General features: G+C 43.0%; 1 protein-coding gene across 1 annotated transcript in view; it reads right to left on the bottom strand.

Annotated features, from left to right (window-relative positions):
• The window catches only part of ATP6V0E1 (ATPase H+ transporting V0 subunit e1), a 31,438-nt gene extending 15,088 nt beyond the window's left edge, over positions 1-16,350 (bottom strand). The window contains exons 1-2 of the mRNA XM_055554715.1: positions 16,139-16,350; positions 9,425-9,472 (exon numbers count right to left, since the gene is read on the bottom strand). Coding sequence (XP_055410690.1) covers positions 9,425-9,472; positions 16,139-16,242 — 152 coding nt within the window. The 5' untranslated portion in view covers positions 16,243-16,350. The remainder of the gene's footprint in view (positions 1-9,424; positions 9,473-16,138) is intronic.
• Positions 16,351-24,695: the final 8,345 nt, after the last annotated feature.

The following is a 24,695-nucleotide window of genomic DNA, read 5'->3' as shown; positions in this document are numbered from 1 at the left end:
ACATAATAATAATATGCTGGGCCAGATACCTAGATTTCCTTTCCACTATCAACAAGTCAAGACATTCTAATACTTCACACGCATCCACGAGAGAAACATAAGCAAGTCTCAGACCAAAAAAACTAAGCGAAGGTAAGTACTCCTCAGAGGGAAATAAAGTGACTACAGGCTGCTTTCCATACTCTGAGAGCATATACTAACCCAGATTAACTTGTGCTTCTGTTTTCAGACCTCACAGGGCATGAAAAATGGTAGAAAAAGCTCAGGGCCCATTCAAGGTAGAGGGTCTAACAAAAGTTTCATGCATACCCCCTAAAAAGCTAAGACCCCAAAGAGTTCTCTCTGTCTTAAGGCAAGGATAAATCAAAGAACACCCTTGAGTGGAATGCTAGGAAAATACACTGTCTCAGATACCAATACCAAGCAGGAGGGAGAAAAACACTGCCCAGAGAATTAGTCTTCATGAAAGTTGGCCAGCTCAAATTCATACTTTGCCGTTTTTTGTTTGTTTAGTCACTAAGTTGTGTCCAACTCTTTTGTGAGCCCCTGGACTGTAGCCCACTAGGCTCCTCTGTCTATGGGATTCTCCAGGTAAGAATACTGGAGCAGTTTGCCATTTCCTTCTCCAGGGGAATCTTCCTGACCCAGAAATCAAACCTGCATCTCCTGCACTGGCAGGGGGATTCTTTACTGTTGAGCCACCAGGGAAGCCCATGGTTTTAAAAAAGAATATACTGAGAATTTTATTTAGTTTAATGACACTCTGCTGATGGCCTTAGGCACCTGGTAGAAGCAATGTAAATCCTTTCTGGAGGAGCCCACCTTCATACCAGGCCTCAAAGAAGTCATACAAATAAAACTAGAGAAAACAGGGGATTCCCTGGTGGTCTGGTGGTTAGACTCCGTGCTTTTTTCACTGCCCAGGGCCCAGGTTCAACCTCTGGTAAGGGAACTAAGATCCTGCAAGCCACAAGGCGTAGCCAAAAAACAAACAAAAATCTATAGGGAAAATGAACACATGACAGTCAAATATAACTAAATGCATATGGAAACAAGGCACCATGAGTATAAACCTGCGAGGACTTCAGATAATGGAATTATCAGATACAGACTATAAATAAACTGCCTACTATCTTTTAAGAAATAAGATACACTTAAAATATATGCAGGGAAAAGAAAGGAAGAGGCGAAAGGGGAAGACAGGAAAGGAAAACAAAACTATAATAACAGCAAAAAGAACTTCTACAGAAATGAAAAACTATAATACTTGAACAGAAAAAAAAGTCAATAGGTAATGTTCTGGTTTTGTTAATAAGTAGCTTATATTAGCGGAGAAGGCAATGGCACCCCACTCCAGTGCTCTTGCCTGGAAAATCCCATGGATGGAGGAGCCTGGTGGCTACAGTTCATGGGGTCGCTAAGAGTCGGAAACGACTGAACAACTTCACTTTCACTTTTCACTCTCATGCACTGGAGAAGGAAATGGCAACCCACTCCAGTGTTCTTGCCTGGAGAATCCCAGGGATGGGGGAGCCTGGTGGGCTGCTGTCTACGGGGTCGCACAGAGTCGGACACGACTGAAGCGACTTAGCAGCAGCAGCTTGTATCAGACTCACTCTATAGACAGTAATTGTAAACTCTAAACAAAATACAAAAAAATAACTAATTGATGGTACTAGAGAGTGTCCAAAGCAGGTAGAGTCTTAAGGGATTCAATCCTTGAAAGAAATAAGGAACTTTTATATAGCATTTCCCCAGAGGACACTGTCCAGTCTATGTGAAGCTCAAGCAAAACACTGAAGTCTTCTTGACTTGAGGTATCAAAAGGTAAGTTCAGAGCTGCCAGAGCAGTTGGAAATTAAGAGCGGAAACCTCAAAAAAGATGTCACAAGGGTCCCAAAACATGTTTAAATTCCCCTTAACTCCTTGGTTCATCCCGGAAGCAAGCATGCAAATGCCAAGTGCTGGTGGAAAACACCCCGAGGGCCGAAAAGACAGAGCAGAAACTGCTGCTGCTGTGTGTGACAGAGAAAGAGAACTTGGAGTCTGAAGTTAAAGGGGCTTGAAACACCTCAAACTTTCCATTGAAACCCCAGAAGGGCCACATCTTAATGGAGAACTCACTCTAAGGGCAAAACTGAAATAGATCTACCCCAACAAAGGGTAAAACCAACCTTCCACAGGTTTAAGGTGATCAATTAATAATTTAAGTAGAATCCAGAATTCTACAATATCTTGTTGTTGCTCAGTCGTTAAGTCATGTCTGACTCTTTGCAACCAGGCTCCCCTGTCCTTCACTATCTCCCAGAGTTTGCTCAGATTCATGTCCGTGATGCTATCTAACCATCTCATCCTCTGCTGCCCCCTTCTCCTTTTGCCCTCAATCCTTCCCAGCATTGGGTCTTTCCCAGTGATCTGTATCTAGCTTTAGTAAATATCTAGCTAGATTCAATATCCAGCATTTAGTAAAAAATACATAGGCAAAAGAACCCAAGAAATATAATCAACAATCAAGGACAAAGGAATCAACAGAAGCTGAGTCCAAAATTATATACAAGCTGCAGTTAAAAGGTAACGTTTCTCTGACTTCCCTGGCGGTCCAGTGGTTAAGACTCTGTGCTTCCACAGCAGGAGGCACAGGTTCGATCCCTAGTCAGGAAACTTCCCCATGCCAAATGCATGAGGTGCACCCCTCCAAAAGGTAATGTCTTTTAAGCAGAAAGTGAAAAGTGAAAGTTGTTCAGTCATGTTCAACTCTTTGGGACCCCATGGACTACACAGTTCATGGAATTCTCCAGGCCAGAATATTGGAGTGGGTAGCCTTTCCCTTCTCCAGGGGGATCTTCCTGGCCCAGGGATCAAACCCAGGTCTCCCAATTGCAGGTGGATTCTTTACCAGCTGAGCCACCCGGGATTTACCCATCCAAGATTATTGGAGTGGGTAGCCTATCTCTTCTCCAGCAGATCTTCCTGACTCAGGAATCAAACCAGGGTCTCCTGCATTGCAGATGAGGGAAGCCCAAATCTGGCCTACAAATGGCTGCGTGCTAGAGGGCAAGGAGCTAGAGTTCTATCTGAGGGAAATCAAGGCACAGAAAGGCAAATAAATCCTCCTCCTTCCTATGCTAGCTCATGTAATAAAGGCATTTATTGTTCTAGAATAAACACAAAACAAAACAGCATTATAAATATGTTTAAAGACTTAGAAGACAAATTGGCTATAAAGAATGAACAGATTGAGAATCTCAGCAACTAAATTAAAACATCAATAAAGAACCAAATAAAGGGACTCTCTCCCCCGCGTGCATGCGTGCGTGCTCTCTCTCTCTCTTTCTCCCTCCCCACGCACTCCTCCACTCTCTTCTCTTCAAGTTTTGGATTCTTCTGCTATCTTCTAAATAAAATGGAGCTGTAACACTGATTTGCCTAAGAGCTGTAACACGGTTTGTCCAAGACCCGAGAGCTGTGATGCGCCGAGGGCTTTAATGTCCGTTGCTCCAATTCTTTGTTGTGATGAGACAAAGAACCAAGAAACATACACTCGCATGACATCTATGGTGCTGTGACTCGGATTTAACCTGGCTGAAACGACCTCTACGTGGAAGAGGCCAAGCACAACAGGAGCCCAACTCAGCAGAAAGCTCACGCGGCCCAGTCTCAGATTCCAGAAGACCTCCAGTTAAGAGCCAAGGCAAAGGCATGAGGTGGATGGGCTGAACCGTCACCTTTATGACTGGAGCACTTTTGAGTGACTGCCCACATGGGCCTGTTGACTCCCCAAACCCAGACTGGACTTCGGAGGAAACAACCTGTGAGCACACTGGAGTCTGCAAACAGCACATTCTGTTAGGGCGAAGAGGACGCAGAAGAGAGACCAACTAATCTTTGCTAGTCTTTGACACACCAGCACCACCCATTTAAGGAACAGACAGAGGGCTCTCGTTTGCCCACCAACTAACTCATGGTCTCCCCAGGGAATAATGAGAGGTGGAACAATAGGCCAGGTGTGGTCAGGGGAACCCCTCTCACCACAGTGAACACACAGAGTGGGGAAAACATGTCTCCTCTGAATGCTCCCCCGTTTTTGTCATTGTCAACCTGAGGCAGGAGGCTGTTGGGCCCCCCAGGGTAAAACAGTTGGAAATTTATTCTCTACTGATCAAAACTCCAAGACAAGAACAGCAGGACAATTAAGGGATGAGGCTGGACCCTGCACAGACTCACAAAGTCAAGAGACATCTTCAACCACACAGGTGAAGAAAAGGCTCCTTGGAGGCCAAAGAGGAGTCACGTCAAGAGATGTTCTACTCAGATGCCTTTTCGATATGATCCGTCTTGGCTACGAGATGTGTGTGCACACATGGGAGGATCCTGAGATATATTAAATATGGCCTGTGAACCAGGAAAATCAGAATGATTGGCCAAAGGAGACTCAGAAGAAATATCCCATAAAAGTAATTCAAACTGCCATGAGGGCTCAACCTAGCAACTCAGGGACTCTCCTTCTGAGCCTGCCCGTGTGTCTCTCCAGATGTACTGTATGTACTCTTTTTCCTCCTAATAAATACTTAACTTGCTTCACTAAAAAAAAAAAAAAAAGAACCAAATAAAAATTCTAGAACAAAAAAGTTTAATATAAGAACTGAAAAATATTTGGATGGGTTTACCATAGGTTGGAGATGATAGGAGAAATAGTGAACCTGATGAAAACTCAACAGAACTTACCCAATCTGAAGAAACAGGAAAAAACACTGAAAAGAAAATCAAAGTCTACCATATGTGGAATTGTAGTCTCGGAAGGAGAATGAATAGAGCAAAAAAAAAAAAAAGAATATAGACTGAAATTTTCTCAAATTTGGTGGAAAACAGTAATCAGAATAAATTCAAACTAAACCACACCTATGCTCATCATAGCAGAATTTATACCGAAAAGCAAAAATAAAGAGAAAATCTTGATAACATTCAGAGCACAAAGAATGCATAAGGAACAATTATTCAAATTATAGCTGAGTTCTCAGCAGAAATAATGGAGGACAGATGATAATGGAAGAGCACCTTTAAAACTGGCTGAAAGAAAAAAAAAATCCTTCAAAAATGAGAATGGGGACTTCCCTGGATGCCCAGTGGTTAAAAATCCACCTTCCAAAGCAAGGGACATGGGCTTGATCCCTGGTCCAGGAACTAAGATCCCACATCCAGTAACTAGAGAGCCTGCCCAGAGACAGCCTCCATGCCACAACGGCTAGCCCTGAGCACCACAGCAAGAGAGGCCCCCACAAGCCCACAGCTAGAGACAGTCTACTTGCAGTGAAGATCCAGCACAGAAAAAATTTTAAAAATAAAAATAAATACATAAAATAAAGGAGAGGGGGAGAAAAATACAAAAGAATAGCTAAATGCCCTGAAGGAATTAAAACAGAAAACTCAAAATATTCACTTAACCTAAAGGAACGCATAAAAGGACAGAGGAGCACAAATGAGTTGAGCCAAACAGAAAACAATGAACAAAACAGTGAACCCAAACCTAGCTATAATCCATACATTACTTACATTAATTGTGTAAGGAATATCCCTTTGCCAAAAGGCAAAGACAGTCAGAATAGAAGAAATAGTAAACCCAAGCAGTATACCGTCTTCAAAAGGGCACGTTCTAAATATAAAGACACAGATATAATGAACACAGGAAAAGCAGTACAATTATTGATATAAATAAGACGGAGTAAAAACTGAGTTACGGAGTATTACCAAGGATAAAGATATCTGATAATGTTAGAAATGTTAATTTATCAGAAGACATATGACAATCATATATATGCATCCTTCTAATAACAGAGCTGTAAAACATATGAAACAAGGATCTTCCTTTTAAAGAGAAACAGAAAAACCCATGATTATAGCGCCCTAGAGCCTGTGCTCTGCAACAAGAGAAGCCTCTGCAGTGAGAAGCCCTCTAGCCTCAAAGAACAGCAGCCCCGCCTGCTGCAACCAGAGCCCTAGAACAGTCATGAAGACCCAGCACCATCAAAAATAAATACACAAATAAATAGTTATTTAAAAAAATAATTTTTAAAAAGCACTGATAATAATACATTTTTCTTATTCTTCATTGCAAATTTTCACACACAGCATCATCGTATTCAAAAATTCAGCAAACCGTACTACAACATAATCAGGTCAAATATTATTCAACCTAGCAGATCTGGTCTCCTGGTCAACATTTCTTTTTCTCTGTCACTCTGCAAGTAAGATTTACAATTAGTCAAGTGCTTTGCACCTTCACAATATAATACTAAATTTCTAATTTACTCTGAAGATGTGAGTTCTGTGACTTAGGGTAAGCTACAACATAACTCAAATTAACAACTAATCTAAGACCAAGAGAAGGTATAGAATAGTAACTAAAAGGCCTGTCTGCTTAAGAAACAAAAGTGATCTTGCGCATCAGAGAGGGAACCATATGTAGAGCATTCAGGCTTTCTGCTGAACTAGCAACACAAGCTGGCTGTTCTGGCAGAGATCCTGATTTATTCAGAACTCAAACAAGGTACACCCCATGGAACCTAACCTTGGACTAGAACAAACTGGAAAGAGGGAAGAATGCCACAAACAGAAGGCAATTCAAAAGTCTATGACTATTTCAAAACATAACTTTGTTTAGGAAATCTAGTTTCTTTGGGCATGTCTTACTATAAACGAGGTATGTTCAAGAAACTATATGTATAGTGCCAAACAGTCAAGTTTCCTTTGAATTTCAAATTAAATGTATTACAGAATCACACCCCTGTGTAGAATAAGGTATGTAAACTATTTGGAATTTGAATTCTGTCTGCAGGTTTCAGGCGGATATTTTGTAAATAGGATAAATGATCAAATTTCAAAGAAACGAAAAGAAAAAAACAGTTGCATAGAGGCTTCCCTGGTGGCCCACTGGTGAAGAACCGCCTGCTCACGCAGGAGAGACAGAGTCACTCCCTGCTCCGGGAAGGTTTCACACGCCGCAGTGACTGAGGCCGTGGGCCACAGTACCACGCCAGTGCTCCCGAGCCCCGGAGCCCCAAGTACTGAGCCTGCCGCCACGGCTACCGAAGCCCCTGCACCTAGAGCCTGTGCTCCCCAATTAGACAAACCATCGAAAAAAGAAGCCCACTGACTGCAGCCTGAGAGGAGAGTGCTCACCACAACTGGAGAAAAGCCCTCACAGCAACAAGACCGAGCACAGCCAAAAATAAATAAAATTTAAAAAGAAAAAAAGAGAATCTTCAAAAGAAATTGCATGAAGTCTATACCACCCAGCTCATTTCCCCATAAAACGGCCTCTGGAAGCATTCGGTGTTACGACACTGGGTACTACCTTTACTAACACACCGGTGGCGGCAGTGACCCACTGCCAGCAAAGCGGCCGCCAGCACACCGCGCAAAGGCAAACCTGCAGCAGGAGGCAAGGCCAACCACGTCACCAAGACTCCAAGTATGTAATTTCCAACCAAGTCCCATTCTTGTACTTTATACTTGAAAATGAAGACACGAGGCATGAGACTAATTGGAAACGTCTCCTGCCTGTTTTAAAGAGAATATCCAGGAAATTAACCAGATTTCAAAGATAGTGGAGGACCAGAAGGTCACAGAACACTTTTGCCTCATCTTCGTTTAATCTCAAGTCATTCCTCTGTACAATAATTTTCTCTCTCTTTTAAGATCCTACCACCAACCTTACTGCTCACACAGCAGAGATCAAAGGAATGAAAAAAAGGCTTTTTCAATCACAGGACCACTCCTTGGCTCCTGCATTGATAAAGGGCTCCCTTGCTGGAATTTCTAGAGGGCATTTGATTAGGTAGGACAGGCTGGTACTCAATCACCCCTACTTAGATGAGGAACTGTTGATACAAGTACTTCTCATTTACTCTTTAGAGCTAAACACAGCTAGAATAAGAATGTCCTCTATTCACTATCTGTCAGACTTCCATTCTGGGGAAGTATGAAATGTTTCACACTTCAGGTCTTTCGGGGAAGACCCAAAAAAGCCTCTTCACCTTCTAAAAAGAAAAGACTAAAACAAGGCAACCGCACAAAGTCTCATCATCTAAGCCCACATGTCAAGGCAGTTAAACATCACCCTCAGCCACACTTCCATCATGCTATATGATTCAGCTTTAAACACCGTAAGCTGCACTTAAGCAACTAATCTAATGGCCAGACAGCCAAAATTCACGGTAATTTAACTCTTTGACAGGGGCAGATTTTGATGTATGCCAATAACTAGCATTGGCTCCTACCCACAAACCTCTTTGAAAAACCTCAATGCAAAAGCCCCAGAATATAAGAAATTCAGATTCAGAGCCACAGAGAACCACAGCTTTTTGTCATAGGATCAGAAGAGCTGCTTCCCACCAGATGTAAGTGCTAAACAGTAGCCGGCCGTCACCAATACTTTTCCAGACAAGGAAGTCTCAGGAAACCAGCAAGCTCTCTTTCATGAAAAAGAACTGCTGGTTTTAAAACAAGCAATCCCTAAAAGGATAAATTTTATGGTATGTGAAATATATCTCAGTTTTAAAAAAGAGGGACATCCTTGGCAGTTCAGTGGTTAAGACTCCAAGCTTCCAACACAGGGGGCATGGGTTCAATCCCTGGTCGGGGAACTAAGATCCCACAGGCTACTCAGTGTGGCCGAAAGAATAAATAAATAAATACACACACACAAAAAAACAAAAAACAGAATACTTCAAATGCTGTTTTGCCATTTCTAACAGTATTTCAAAAATATATGTTGAGAAACGACTTCATATATCCTAACGCTTTCATTCAACAGTTGATACCATCTATTCAAACAGAAGCCAATTATTATCATACTTTGATATAGTGTATAGTGAATTACTTTAAAAGATTACCCTTTCTCTGGATTATAATTCCAGTTTAATGTCTATTCATTAGATAAACAAAAGTCATAGTAAAGAATGGCTTTACTGGCTTCATAGCACGATATTTAAGTGAAAAGAATAGGCTCAAATACTTCACGGAAGTAAAATCTAAAGCAGTATGAAGACAATTTCCAGCTAATTATATGATTGAAATAAATGCCAAATAAATTACACCTGTATTGCCAGAACTGAGCATCCGCACAATTCTTAGGTAACATACTGAACATAGGAAAATATCTTCTTTCCAATCTTAAGTTACTATTTCTGGATGTTACACCAAGAACAAACCCCAATTAAACAAAAGTATAAAGTTTCATGATAACCATGAAATTTAACTTGGTTAAGTTTCTTGATAACCTTAACTTAACCAAACTTAACTTGATAACCAAAACTTAACTTGATAACCATGAAACTTAACTTGATAACCACTTACTTAACTTTTAATCACACATATGATAAATACCAGAAATAACTGATTATTATTTTAGAAATAAACTACTTACAAGAGATAGCAGCAAACTGAACAGGTCACCAACATAGTGATGATAACTCTGGGGAAAAAAACAGTGCAATCATTAGATAACTATGCAAACGTTGTAGGGGGTTTAAGCTCCCTTCCCAGGTAATCAAGCTGGCAAGTACTGCACTCTAGGAAAATGGCTGATCTGCTGAAACACCAGTAGACATCAGTGTGCCCTGCGCACACTCGGCAGAATTCTACATAAGTCATTAACATTTGTATATAAGGGAATGTGAAGAGAAGCGAAAAACCAAGGAGAAAAGGAAAGATATAAGCATTTGAATGCAGAGTTCCAAAGAATAGCAAGAAGAGATAAGAAAGCCTTCCTCAGCAATCAATGCAAAGAAATAGAGGAAAACAACAGAATGGGAAAGACTAGAGATCTCTTCAAGAAAATTAGAGATACCAAGGGAACATTTCATGCAAAGATGGGCTCGATAAAGGACAGAAATGGTATGGACCTAACAGAAGCAGAAGATATTAAGAAGAGGTGGCAAGAATACACAGAAGAACTATACAAAAAAGATCTTCACGACCAAGATAATCACAATGGTGTGATCACTCACCTAGAGCCAGACATCCTGGAATGTGAAGTTAAGTGGGCCTTAGAAAGCATCACTATGAACAAAGCTAGAGGAGGTGATGGAATTTCAGTTGAGCTATTTCAAATCCTGAAAGATGATGCTGTGAAAGTGCTGCACTCAATATGCCGGCACATTTGGAAAACAGCAGTGGCCACAGGACTGGAAAAGGTCAGTTTTCATTCCAATCCCAAAGAAAGGCAATGCCAAAGAATGCTCAAACTACTGCACAATTGCACTCATCTCACAGGCTAGTAAAGTAATGCTCAAAATTCTCCAAGCCAGGCTTCAGCAATACGTGAACTTCCAGATGTTCAAACTGGTTTTAGAAAAGGCAGAGGAACCAGAGATCAAATTGCCAACATCTGCTGGATCATGGAAAAAGCAAGAGAGTTCCAGAAAAACATCTATTTCTGCTTTATTGACTATGCCAAAGCCTTTGACTGTGTGGATCACAATAAACTGTGTGGGAAATTCTGAAAGAGATGGGAATACCAGACCACCTGACTGGCCTCTTGAGAAACCTATATGCAGGTCAGGAAGCAATAGTTAGAACTGGACATGGAACAACAGACTGGCTCCAAATAGGAAAAGGAGTATGTCAAGGCTGTATATTGACACCCTGCTTATTTAACTTCTATGCAGAGTACATCATGAGAAACGCTGGGCTGGAAGAAGCACAAGTTGGAATCAAGATTGCCAGAAGAAATATCAATAACCTCATGCAGATGATATGCAGATGACACCACCCTTATGGCAGAAAGTGAAGAGGAACTAAAAAGCCTCTTGAGGAAAGTGCAAGAGGAGAGTGAAAAACCTGGCTTAAAGCTCAACATTCAGAAAACAAAGATCATGGCATCCAGTCCCGTCACTTCATGGGAAATAGATGGGGAAACAGTGGAAACAGTGTCAGACTTTATTTTTGGGGGCTCCAAAATCGCTGCAGATGGTGACTGCAGCCATGAAATTAAAAGATGCTTACTCCTTGGAAGGAAAGTTATGACCAACCTAGATAGCATATTCAAAAGCAGAGACATTACTTTGCCAACAAAAATCTGTCTAGTCAAGGCTATGGTTTTTCCTGTGATCATGTATGGATGTGAGAGTTGGACTGTGAAGAAAGCTGAGCACTGAAGAATTGATGCTTTTGAACTGTGGTGTTGGAGAAGACTCTTGAGAGTCCCTTGGGCTGCAAGGAGATCCAACCAGTCCATTCTAAAGGAGATCAGTCCTGGGTGTTCTTTGGAAGGAGTGATGCTAAAGCTGAAACTCCAGTACTTTGGCCACCTCATGCGAAGAGTTGACTCATTGGAAAAGACTTTGATGCTGGGAGGGACTGGGGGCAGGAGGAGAAGAGGACGACAGAGGATGAGATGGCTGGATGCCATCACCAACTCGATGGACCTGAGTTTGAGTGAACTCCGGGAGTTGGTGATGGACAGGGAGGCCTGGCGTGCTGTGATTCATGGGGTGGCAAGAGTCGGACACGACTGAGTGACTGAACTGAACTGTACTGATGCCACAGTTTAGAGGTCTATTCCAAACCCATCTAAAACATAAGGCTGCAGTAGTAATTAGCTTTGATACCCAAGTAACTGCCCTACCTGGTAGTATTCTCCGCAATGAAATGATACTATACTTTTTAGCCTTGATCTCTCCCCATGTCCATTTCTTTCCGAAAATCAGTTAAACCTGGATCTTTGAGCAGTTGAACTCTGACATTTTAAAAAACCGAACTTGTGATATTCTTTTCACTTTCTCTTTCTAAAGGCTCCCTTTGAAATCTCCTACTCCCGAAAAGCTCCACCACTTCCATCCCTCAGATTTGTCATCTCCTTGCTCATACCGCCCCTGCACCTGCAGTCACCAACCGACAAGGATTAGTTCTTTGTTTTTTGGCTGCTCTCGGTCTTAACTGCAGTATGCGGGATCTAGTTCCCTGACCAGGGATTGAACCTGGGTAGCCTGCATTGGGAACATGGAGTCTTAGCCACTGGAACACCAAGGAAGTCCTTAACACCTTTAAGGCACGCCCATCATCTGTAAGAATGATTTCCAAATATGGCATCTCCATACCCCACAGAATATGCAAGACTATCTCCTAGAAGGCAGGGAGCAAATATCACAACTCCTGTATGTAATGATGTTTAACTTATCCTTTAGAAATTCTGTGCATGTGTGCGTGCGTGCGTGTGTGTGTATACATACACATAGACACACACATATGTATTTCCCCCCGCCGTGTGTGTATGTGTGTGTATACATACATATAGACACACACATATATATTTTCCCCCGTGTGTGTGCATACATACAGACACACACATATGTATTTTCCCCCCCAATGTGTGTGTGTGTGTGTATACATACATATAGACACACACATATATATTTTTCCCCCCTGTGGTTAATACATTGGCTTGTCCATTCACTCATTCAACAGACTCAGTGTCCTGCGTGTACCAGGCTCTGGAGAGAGAGGAGGAAACAAAAGGGATGAAGTTTAGCAAAGAAAAGGCTCCTGGTGAGAGGGTATCAGGTTCAAAGAGGACAGAGGCCTGGGTGGCTGAGCACAGCAAGGAGAGCCTGGCAGGAAGTGAGGTCAGAGGTATCTTACAGCCTCTGAAAGGAAAAGGGAAGCTATTTTGGAGGGATTTGAGGAGAGGACTGACAAAATGGGGCTTCCCTGGTGGCTCAGATGGTACAGAATCTGCCTGCAATGCAGGAGACCCGGGTTTGATCCCTGGATTGGAAAGATCCCCTGGAGAAGGGAATGGCAACCCACTGCAGTATTCTTGCCTAGAGAATTCCATGGACAAAGGAGCCTGGTGGGCTACAGTCCATGGGGTCGCAAAGAGTAAGATCCAACCAAACAACTAACAACACTGACAAAATCTGATCCAAACTGTAACAGGATCTCTCTGCAGGGTGAAAACAGACTAGAGAAGAGGAAGCAAGGGGAAAAGCAGAAAATCCAGTTAGAGGAGACTTGCACTATGGACCAGCCTGGTAGCAGTATGGGTCGTGAGAACTGGTCAGACTCTGGATGTATCCTGAAGGCACATTCTTCAGCAAAATATGTACTTCGCACATTAAGCTTATAATATAATACATAGATAAATAGGCTTTAAGGGTTGCACTACCAAATTTTGATGGTTTCATAATAAAAATGTTTGAAGATCTATAAAATCAAGTCCAGCTTCTTACTTGTCATCAGTTTGCTCCATTCCTCCTTCTCACCCCTCTACTTTCAAGCAGCATTTCGCTCCTGAACGTGGGCACCCTAGTGTCCCCAAATGCATCATGTTTGTTTATCCTCCATCCCGAGCTCCTGTTCATCTCCTTCCATTCCCCTGCCCCAACCCAGAACCTCTCCCTCCATCTTCCTCTTCCCCAAAAGGCCATCTCAGAGAATGGGAACAGCTGAGGCCCCTTTGCACTATTCATTTGACACTGGAGAGCAAAGGCCCCTCGTGGGAATTCCCTGCTGGTCCAGTGATTAGGCCTCCGAGTGCCCAGTGTGCTGGGGAACTAAGATCTCACAAGCTCAGAGGTGTGACATGGCCAAAAAGCAGGCAAGTATCAGTCCCTGGTGTGCTTCTTTTCTGAGTTATGGTCTGCTTAAGTGTTTAGGGGTAAAGTGTCACAACGACTGCAATGTGTGCTCAAATGGTTCAGCAAAATTATGTATGTATGTATGCACACCTGGATTCAGAGACAAAGCAAATACAAAGCAGATATGAATGCTAACATTATTGTATCTAGGTGGTGTTACATAACACTTACACTACTCTCTCTTTCTGTGTGTTTAACAATGTTATGTCTGAAAAAACTGGAGCTGTGAACCTTTGGCACACTAATCCCCATGCTCTGTCGCCACCCCTCCCCCTCCTCCACAAGTTTTTAGAGAATCTCTGGATTCCAAGAGGAGAGTGGGAAATCATAAAGAACAGAATCGGTCAGGAACCAGCATTCCAGGTAGGGACTTCATTGTATTCCGCCCTTTTTCAGGTGCAGAAAAGATGACAGTAAGGGGCTTGCTTTAGGTTACACACAGATTCAGAAGACCTTTTTCCCTTTTGCCCCATTTTCCCCCAGTTTCATGAGGTCCTGAAATCCTAATCACCCAAGTTTCTGCATTTTGATATGCAGGGATCTCAGAGAAGAAAATTTAACAGCAAAAACTCCTTTCTCTCCTTCTTACACAGCACCTTATCTCCTTAATGAAGATGTTTTCAATTCTTCAAATCAGAAATGCTCTCCTGCATTAAAAATTCACCATAGTCCTTGAAGCAATTCAGCTCCTCCGTTTAAAAAAAAAATTATCTGCAGTCTTTTCAGGAGGTAAAACAGAACCAATAATAATTTATTACTAATATTTCCATTTTACAGTGAGGAAACAGGAACATGGAAAAGTTAAATTATCCAAGGTCATAGGGATCATCCAACCGGGAGCAGTGTTTCTCAAACTGTAATACAGTAACTCCCAGGAGACACCTTGTGTTTTAAGACCTGTTCGATCCTGCCAAGAGCAGGAAATAACAAGGGCTGGGGTGGAGGCTATGAATCAAATCCAGATAACATATTACTAGCAGGTCGAACCTGAATCGTAACACTAGGACTACAAACTGAGTAACCCGTGGACCACAGGAGGCATTTCATTACTCTGGGTTAGAGCAATGGCATCAAGACCCAAGGCTGGGCACAGTGGGCCCCAAATGGGGAACTTCAAGAAAGAAGTGGTCAACGCTACCAGCACCTTAATAAACGCTTTCTGAGCACAGAGGCTGGAAAGACAGTGGGCAACAAAAGAGCTGAAGACAGAAACACAACAAAAGAGCACTTCGCTGTTCTCTAAATCTAGCAGGAGAAACAAGCCCAGGGAATTAAATTTGGTTAACACAAATTGTTTTACTAACCTGAGAATTCTCATCTATTACAGGCTGTAAAGATGACCCTACATAATTGATGCCATCCAAGGGGGGGAGTAGGGAGGAGCAGAATGGGTGGACCTAATGCAACCAGATGATAAATTCACCTACAATGTTTACTTTTTAAACAAATTATGATTTACTTGTAAGCTAGATGAAAGGAACGGGTCTAACACAAGTTTATTCCAGACAGTAAAAGAGGTTCAGGTCACAAACTATTAAGAGCATTTTCTTTCCTTTAATAAAGGCAACAGATCACTCAACAACCCTTTATTGAAAGCCTACTATGCATGCAGAGCACTGTGAAGTCACCAATTAGTTTCAAAGAATAAAACAAGAGATGGTGTTCCCCAAAATCTGTGATTCATAATAAGCTTCACCCCACATGATCTTGCCGCTGAGAAAAAATGACTAAAAGGCAAAGAGGAACCAGAAAGAGGGTTTCCAAAGCTCCTTTGAAGATAAGACTATTTCATACCATAATAAAAAAAGTTTACTTACAAAACAGATAAAGCTCTATTTAACAAAGTTGGGGGAGCGGGGGGCGGGGGGAGTCTTTCTTAACCAATCATTCTAAGAGCTTGTTACACACAAACACAAGTGCGGGAGCGCCCTTCGAAAGGTATGACGCAGGGGTTTCTTAACAATACCTCCTGCTCTTTGGTAATTAACCTCGCTCCAGATCAAGCCCCAGCTAGCTCCTGGCGCCCACTAGATGCAAGGCCTGGGCTCACGCTGCGGCACAAGGGTGTGCTGTGCAACTGCGACAGCCTGTGAGGCAGAGAGGTCAATTTCTGTTTTATTTATTTGATCCGTCCCTTTAAAGTGTAGGCAAACGAGGCCTCATTTGGGTAGACATCGGGGCTAAGGCGACAGCCGTCTGGTGACGAGCCCCAACTTCTCCTCGAGGAGGGATACATCCATTTTCGACGGCACCCTCCCCACACACGGACGTGCGAAGAAAAAATTCCCCTAAAGCTTCTTCCTAAGGAGGATCCGCCGGAGGCCACCCTCCTCAGTTCGGGCTAGGAGACACTGCGGCTGCCGCGACAAGGAAGTCGGGGGGCTGCCGGGGGGTCGGGGGCCGAGGCCTGACTGCAGGGCGGGATCACCCGGGCAAGGTCCCCGCCCGGCCCGGCGGGTTCTCACCGCGCTTCCCTCCCCAGGCAGGCCTGGCGCACTTACCCCCGGTTGGGACCCTTAGGGATGAACCAGGGCACCAGGAAGCCGACGATGCCCCAGAACACGCTCATCACGATGAGAGGGACGGTGAGGCCGGTATACGCCATGGTTGCTGCGGGAAGCGCCTGCACCGGACCCGCCGCCGCACTCGGGTCCCACCCGGAAGTGTCAACCCCGGCCGCGGGACCTGCGCGCGCAAAGGCCCGCCCCCCACGTCTCTACGTGATCGCGCGCGGGACTCCGCCCCGCCCTCCGCTGGGAAACCGCCGGGCTCCTGCGGTGTAAGACGCTGTAGAGCCCCGGAGCTGGAGATGTGTGTCATCAGGGGCTCAGCAAAGTTTTCAGATAAGAAGGTGGCCCTTATAAGAAAAATGGAGTTATTTACAGCCTTATCTTCTTATGCAAGAAGCATATATAGAGAACTTCATCGTAAGTTTCTGTTCAGAATTCTGTGTGGTAGCCACTGGGTCATGAACTTTAAGTGCTTGAGTTTCGTTTTGAACACCTCACGACAGCCTATGACGCCGTTTAATTATTATCCCCACTTTGCAGGTGAAGAAACTGAGGCCCAGAAAGGAAGTTAAGGATCTTGCTCAGGGTCACATAGCTGCTAAGTAGCAAAACCAAGATTCAACCTTTATTGGTGTGATTTTCAAGGCCAGTGCTCTTAACTACTGCCCTACTGAATGACTTGGACTGTGCCAGGTTTGGAGGGTTACAGGAATCAGACACACCTACCCACAGGGAGTTCACAGGCTGGTGAAAAGACGGACTTTGAGCAGGCCACTGAATGCAGTGTGAAGGTAGGTTGGACCACTGTGCATGACTTTTCCACCCCAAGCTAGTCTTGAGCTGAGCCTTGAAAGAGGAGTAGGGATTAGCTAGGGTAGTAAGAAGAAGGTAACAAGGAATTTCTGATGCTTGCCAAGGATTTGCATACATGTTCAGTGTATGTGACAGCCTTGTAACAGAGGAAGAACGTAATTCTCAGAGAAGCTGATAGAGCTTTCAGGCAAAAGCAAGATGGAAAGCGAATCTGTAAACCAACCCAGTGTGCTTTACCCTGGACCATGATTTCCCTGTGACAGTCACATTTCCCTCCCTTGAATTACCCCCTGATTTCTTTCCTCATTCATGTAGAATGAATTTTTGGATTAAATGGGAAGTTGGACCAAAGATCTTTGACATCTCTTCAAACATGATTTCAAACCTTTACCTGAAGGACAAGGTAGGAAACTAGTTGGTCTCTTGTGTGCTCATCCTGCCCCTTCCCAACAACTCAGTCTCAGCAGAAATTCTGTTGTTCTTAAGTTCCATTCCCGGCACACCTTCACAAGACCTGTTTCATTCTGTTAATACATGTCTTGTGGCCTTGTACTTGTTTCCGGCACACCTTCACAAGACCTGTTTCATTCTGTTAATACATGTCTTGTGGCCTTGTACTTGTTTGTGTGTATAAATCAACCAACCCTTTAGTAGAAGGCAAACTCCTTGAGAATGGGTGTTGTTTACCTGATCTGTCTTCCTTAGAAGCATTTTATGCCTAGAATGTGCTCAATAAACATTTGTACAGCTGCAATGAATAGTTAAGAAAGGGTGACATCAGCCAGATCTAAATTAGAGAAGAAAGCTTGGTCTTTCTTCCCATTTCTTTTTTTAAAAGCTTATTGCTAATTGTGGCATACAAATATACATAACATGAAACATACCTTCTTAACCATTGTTAAGTGTACAGTCCGGTAGTGTTAAGTATCTTAACACAGTTGTGCACCAGATCTCCAGAACTGTTGTATACCCACTAAACAAGTCCCCATTCTTCCCTCCCCTGGTTCCTGGCAACCATCATTCTACTTAATTGTTTCTATAAGCTTGACTACTCAAGATACCTGATGTCAGTAAAATCATAGAACATTCATCTTTTTGTGACTGGCTTACATGTCACTGAGCATAATGTCCTTGAGATTCATCCGTGTGGTAGCACATATCAGAATTTCCATCCTTCTTAAGGCTGAATAATATTCCACTGTATGTACACACCACATTTTGTTTTTCCATTCATCCGTGATTGGATAGTTGGGTTGCTTCCACTTTTTTGGCTATTGTAAAAAATTTCCCCCTTTCTTAAATTAATGCAGGTGTTTTAAGTTGATCTTGGTAAGTCTACCTTTTGCCTTGCCTTCTTGGCAGCCTCTCTGAGAAGCAGATGTCAGGAGCACAGGCATGTAGCTGTTCAGACACTGGTTCTGTTCAGACACTGGGCTGAAATCTGTTTCAGCCGCTGTGAAAGAGAAAACACTTTAATCTGGGTATTATATATGTGGGCTAGTATTGGCCAATAGCACCCTCTATCAGTCAGTCTGTCAAAAACATTTTATCACACATTCCAAGTGAAAGCTGTGGAGAAGGCCAAGAGCTAGGATTGTGTGATGAAGAAATATTCTCTGGTTTCAGGTCTCCTGCAAGAAAAAAATGAGACTTTGGGCAGCATGGTCCCAGGACTGCTGGAGAGTCCTAGAGACTCTCCCAGTGGGTTGGCCAGGTCCTCTCTTTTCTAACCACCAATCTATGTGACGCTGAATTTGACACTGAATTTTCTTCCTTCGCTTCACCAAGAACATCATTGCAACAAGTTGATTGCAGAAGCATTATAAGAATCCATTTGTTTTCTACTAATCCAGACATGAAAATCTGTATGCAGGTCAGGAAGCAACAGTTAGAACTGGACATGGAACAACTGGCTCCAAAGGAAAAGGAGTACGTCAAGGCTGTATATTGTCACCCTGCTTATTTAACTTATATGCAGAGTACATCATGAGAAACGCTGGACTGGAAGAAGCACAAGCTGGAATCAAGATTGCTGGGAGAAATATCAATAACCTCAGATATGCAGATGACACCACCCTTATGGCAGAAAGTGAAGAGGAACTAAAAAGCCTCTTGATGAAAGTGAAAGAGGAGAGAGAAAAAGTTGGCTTAAAGGTCAACATTCAGAAAACGAAGATCATGGCATCTGGTCCCATCACTTCATGGGAAATAGATTGGGAAACAGTGGAAACAGTGTCAGACTTTATTTTGGGGGGCTCCAAAATCACTGTAGATGGTGACTGCAGCCATGAAATTAAAAGAGCTTACTCCTTGGAAGGAAAGTTATGACCAACCTTGATAGCATATTGAAAAGCAGAGACATTACTTTGCCAACAAAGGTCCGTCTAGTCAAGGCTATGGTTTCTCCTGTGATCATGTATGGTTGTGAGAGTTGGACTGTGAAGAAGGCTGAGCGCCAAAGAATTGATGCTTTTGAACTGTGGTGTTGGAGAAGACTCTTGAGAGTCCCTTGGACTGCAAGGAGATCCAACCAGTCCATTCTGAAGGAGATCAGCCCTGGGTGTTCTTTGGAAGGACTGATGCTAAAGCTGAAACTCCAGTACTTTGGCCACCTCATGCGAAGAGTTGACTCATTGGAAAAGACTTTGATGCTGGGAGGGATTGGGGGCAGGAGGAGAAGGGGACGACAGAGGATGAGATGGCTGGATGGCATCACTGACTCGATGGACGTGAGTCTGAGTGAACTCCGGAAGTTGATGATGGACAGGGAGGCCTGGCGTGCTGTGATTCATGGGGTCGCAAAGAGTCGGACACAACTGAGCAACTGAACTGAAGCCAGACATAAAGGAACTGTGCACAATGTCACTCTTTTGGCTACTTTTTTTGGTTTTGTTTTGGAAAAGGGAGTTATTTTCTATAAAAACATTAACATGTTTTGGGTTTATTTTTTTAATGAATTAAAATCTTACAATGTTAATGTCTAACATGGTGAATTATTTTGATAGATGTAATCCACATAATAAAGGTCTTTGGGTCCTCAGTAACTTTTATTTATTTTATTTTTGGCTGATCTGGGTCTTTGTTGTTGCGAGTGGGCTTTCTCTAGTTGAAGTAAGTGGGAGCTACTCTCCAGTAGCGGTGTGCGAGCTTCTCATAGCAGCGGCTTCTCTTTCGCGGAGCATGGGCTTTAAGGCGCATGGGCTTCATTCAGTAGCTCTGGCGCTTGGGCTTAGTTGCTCTGCAGCTTGTGAAATCTTCCTGGACCATGGATTGAACCTGTGTCCTTTGCATTGGCAGGGATTCTCAACCACTGGACCACAGGGAAGTTGCTCAGTAATTTTTAAATTAGAAGGAAAGTCTCAGAGGCAACTTCAGTAGGATAGAGTAAACAAGAGTGGACTGAAATGTTACAGTGCAAACCCCAAGGAGCGCCTAAACAGGAACACGGGGTTACAAAGCCACAGTCGTAAAGCTCCTTTCCAAGTTTATTGAGAAGGTTAGAAGTTAGTGGAGAAGCGGAAACTCCAGCATAATTTACTGCTGTTTACTCTGCTCATATATAGGGAAAGTGTACTGTGGGCTGACGCCACTGATTATGGCAGCTACCATTTTTTGATGGCCACTTGTCAGTTACTAAACAAGGTGCTCTGAATTACCTGTCTCACTGAGTGCTCACAACACCTAAGTAGGTGTTATTAAATTCATTCTACATATTAAGAAAGAGAGGCTCAGATTTGTAACTTGCTCAAAGTCTAGCTGTTTTAAGAGATAAAACTGGAATCTGTATGTAAGTCTTTGTAGTCCTGTTCTTCCTAGTAAACCATGCTCCCTCTTCTATCTCAAATAGTAAATCACCAAAAGAAAAAAACCCTTAAATTATATACTACTTTAAAAAATAGAGACATCTAACGCATAAGATGAGACCTTTGAAAACCTGTTGCAGAATTAGCTGCCCTCATATTAGGGATAGGCTAGGATGTGGTTTATTTAGTTATTTCTGATGGACAAATAATATTTTACTTATATTGATGCGTATTTGTATTGTAATTATGGTGTTCAGGAAATAAATCAACCTCATATAGCTATTTAAATTTGGATGACCTGCCATTCTCATGAAGACTTATTCATGGACCAGACTTTAGTAAAAACCCAATCATATATGTATAGAATATTTCTAGAAGGATACAAAAGACTGAAAACAGTGACTGCTTCTGGGGAGAACTGAGTGACTTAAGAGTCAATGTGACAAGGAAACCTACTTTTCACTGTATACCTTTTGTACTTTTTTATGTTGTACTGTATATGCATGTGTGCATACTAATCGCTTCAGTTGTGTCCCACTCTTTGCGACCCTATGGACTGTAGCCTGCCACTCTCCTCTGTTCAGTTTTTTTCTTTAAAAGAAAAAAACTAATTAAAAAGAACAATGAACAAAGACCCAAGCCATTACTAGATTGGAACTGCTCAACTCTATAGTCTATAGCATCAGCAGAGTACAGAGGACTAAAGTCCTGCCTGGTTCCCAGATCTGATTACTTCCTTGCTTACCCAGCTCACGTGGAAAGCCCTGTAGCTGAACATCTCTGACCCCAGTGCACTGTGAAAGCAGACACTCAGAAGGAGTTATCTCAAGTGTGAAAGTCTGAAGTCTTTCCAAAATAACACAGGGGGACTCTCTCATGTAAGTGGACATCTACAAATTTGATGAAAAGGTCAGTAGGAAACTACTTAATTCAAACTCATTCCAGGAAACATGCTAAACCCCCCCTCCCCAGCCTGAACCTTGATAAGCAGGCCCATCCAGCTGGCATTCTACAGTCCCAATTTCCTGCAGCAGCCCAAGCACAATACTGCTGCCTTTAAACCCTCCCGCTTTGGTCAAGAACCAGCATTTATCCAAACTCCCTGGAGAAAAACTTTTCCCTCTATTCCTGCAGACAAACCCACTGCAATCTCCTCAGAAAGACAGTAGCTATCACTTGCTGAGTTCTCCATGCTCTACACACAGTATCTCAAGTAGTAAGTCTTGACAACTCTATTTGGTAGGTACTCATTTCATCTCCATTTTATAACCATACAGGCCCAGAGAGGTTAGGCCATTTGCCCAGGGTCACACAGCTAGGAGATGACAGAGCTGGGGTTAGCTCTCAGTTGATGTTGAATTCCTGCTCTTGATCATGCACTATTATTCACATGACTGATGATAAGAAGTCTGGTGTGATTTGGGGGAGATTACAGTTCTCAAAACTCTTATCCATCACTTGAACATGTTGCTGAAAAGAAACCAGATCTGATTCCTAGGAAATAAGCATCATTTAAGTGTAATGGTGAGAGTTGGAGCCTAGGGCCCAGACCAGGAATCAGAAGATACTATCTTACTATAAATTTAACCTAGTTTGAAATCTTTTATTCAGATTTGGGGGCCTAAAACATGTGTTATCAAGAGTGAAGACAAAAATTAAAGAAACAAACTCCAGCCATCACTGGTTGATCTGTTCATTACACCTGCTAGACACACAGCTCAGTGCACTGATACAGTCGCCATGTTTTGGGCACCTACTATATTTTATGTGCTGTGATTTGTAGACATCCTGATCCACAATTTCCCAAATTTACCTAGTCATAAGTATCATACAAGGGCCATGTGAAGAGGTCTGAAAAGGCCTCTCTCTTCAGACCTACTGCATCACAGAATCTCCAGGCAAGGGGGTAGAGACTGTTAGCAAGCACCCACATTGACTCCTAAAATCAGGGGGGTCTGGTGGACTGCTACTTTAATTTTCAGTCTTGAAGATCAGTGTTTCTAGCTTCTTACATAAAATAGGGAAACAGAGGCTCATAAAAAGGGCTGACCAAAGACCAGAACAGGACTCAAGATTCATCTGACTCCAGAGCTGGTATCATTCTGCTCACTCTCAAATCAATGCTGCAGTCAGAACATGCATATTGAGTTCTTTTTTTTTTTTTTTTTTTAAGTACAAAATAATTTTTACAGCATTATATAGGTTGGCATTATTTTACAGTGAATTCTTTTCTCAACAATTATGAATCTAAATATACACTTAGCATGAAGGAAAACAATTTTAATTAGAACAGTTTCTCTAAATAAAATCTCTTTTGAATTTATATTTATCTTAAAAGGAAGTATTAATGTTACAGACATATATGGTTCTGAAAAAAACATATTCAATGATACTATTACTGTTTTCTGTACAAGATAGAACAAAAGCTGCTGCTGCTACTGCTAAGTTGCTTCAGTCGTGTCTGACTCTGTGACCCCCATAGACAGCAGCCCACCAGGCTCCCCCGTCCCTGGGATTCTCCAGGCAAGAACACTGGAGTGGGTTGCCATTTCCTTCTCCAGAACATGCATATTGAGTTCTGTGGTCTGTGATCTTATCGATCTTCTGTGAAAAATCATTACTTGAGTGCAAGGTGAATGTTAGAATTGGAAATACTGAATAATAATAGCAATATTAGAATTTATACACTCATACTTTGAAAGTGTGCTCAGCAATAGCCCATTTGATCCTGGCATTTTCTCTCTGCATTTTCCGTGAGACAGGAAGGCAGTGCAAGTATTATTTTCTTTTGGCTCTGACAGTAAAGAATCTGCCTGCAAAGCAGGAGACCTGGATTTGACCCCTGGGTGGGGAGGGTTCCCTGGAGAAGGGAATGGCTACCCACTGTATTCTTGCCTAGAGAACTCCACGGACAGAGGAACCTGGCAAGCGACAGTCCATGGGGTCACAGAGTCGGACACAACTGAGCGAATGACGTCTTCTACCGAGAAACTGGAAGCTGAGATGAGCAGCTTGCTCCAAGGCCTCTGACCACCCAGTGGCAGAGCTGCGACTGGCACTTGACGGCTGGTGAGTGCTCTCCCCACTACGGCACTATGGCTGCAAACACCAATGCTTCTGTTCCATACGCCTAGGCTCTTCTCAGACTCCAATAAAGGGTTGCTAAGAGTAGAGGAATACCAGAGGGGGCTGATGCGGGAGCTGAATGTCCTTTGATGCACCGAGGTCTGGGTTCAAATCCTAGCTCTCTTATGCTCTCTGGGATTTGGGTACTTAACCTAAACTCATTTTCTTCAGCAGTGAAAATGTTAAATAATGGGATCAGTCAACATGTATTAAGAAACATCAGTGTCAGATAAACCCTGTATTACTAGAGAGCCATAAAAGGCTCAGTTTGATGTATTAATCAATAGATTGTTTACCACAGGGGCAAGGTAGGATTTTAGATGTGGCTCTGAGGCTAATCTTAAGGAATGACTAGAAGTTAGATTGGAGTCCAGTGAGGACAGAAGAGTCCCGTCTCCACACACTGATGCTGCGCAGCTGAGGGCCTCATGCAGCCAGATGAAGCAAAAGGTCTGGATTTCTCTGTGCTCTTGTTACATTTTATATGTTGGAAATTAATTTTTAAAGTTACGAAAACAATAGGACCAAAAACAAAAACCCAAAAACCTGTGAACCAAGTCAAGTCTTGCCTGTAGGCCATCCGTTTCCTGAACCTTCTTTAGGAGAGGGCATTTCAGTCACACGAGATAGCACTAGCAATGTCAAGACTTGGGCCAGGCAGCCGGGTCAGGGAGCTCCACGTCCCTGGGTCGGTTAGGGTGCGGAGGAGAGGAAGCTGGCCAGAGGGCAGTGCGGCAGGCCAGAGAGGGAGTGCTGAGCGGCACTGCTCTCGGTGGGGCCTTGTGCCTGCCAGGCACAGGCTGACT

Source organism: Bubalus kerabau, chromosome 18 (genome assembly GCF_029407905.1).
Source record: "Bubalus kerabau isolate K-KA32 ecotype Philippines breed swamp buffalo chromosome 18, PCC_UOA_SB_1v2, whole genome shotgun sequence".
NCBI lineage: Eukaryota > Metazoa > Chordata > Mammalia > Artiodactyla > Bovidae > Bubalus > Bubalus kerabau.
Note: the sequence above shows the minus strand (reverse complement) of the source record. Positions and strands in the feature narration are given on the sequence as shown.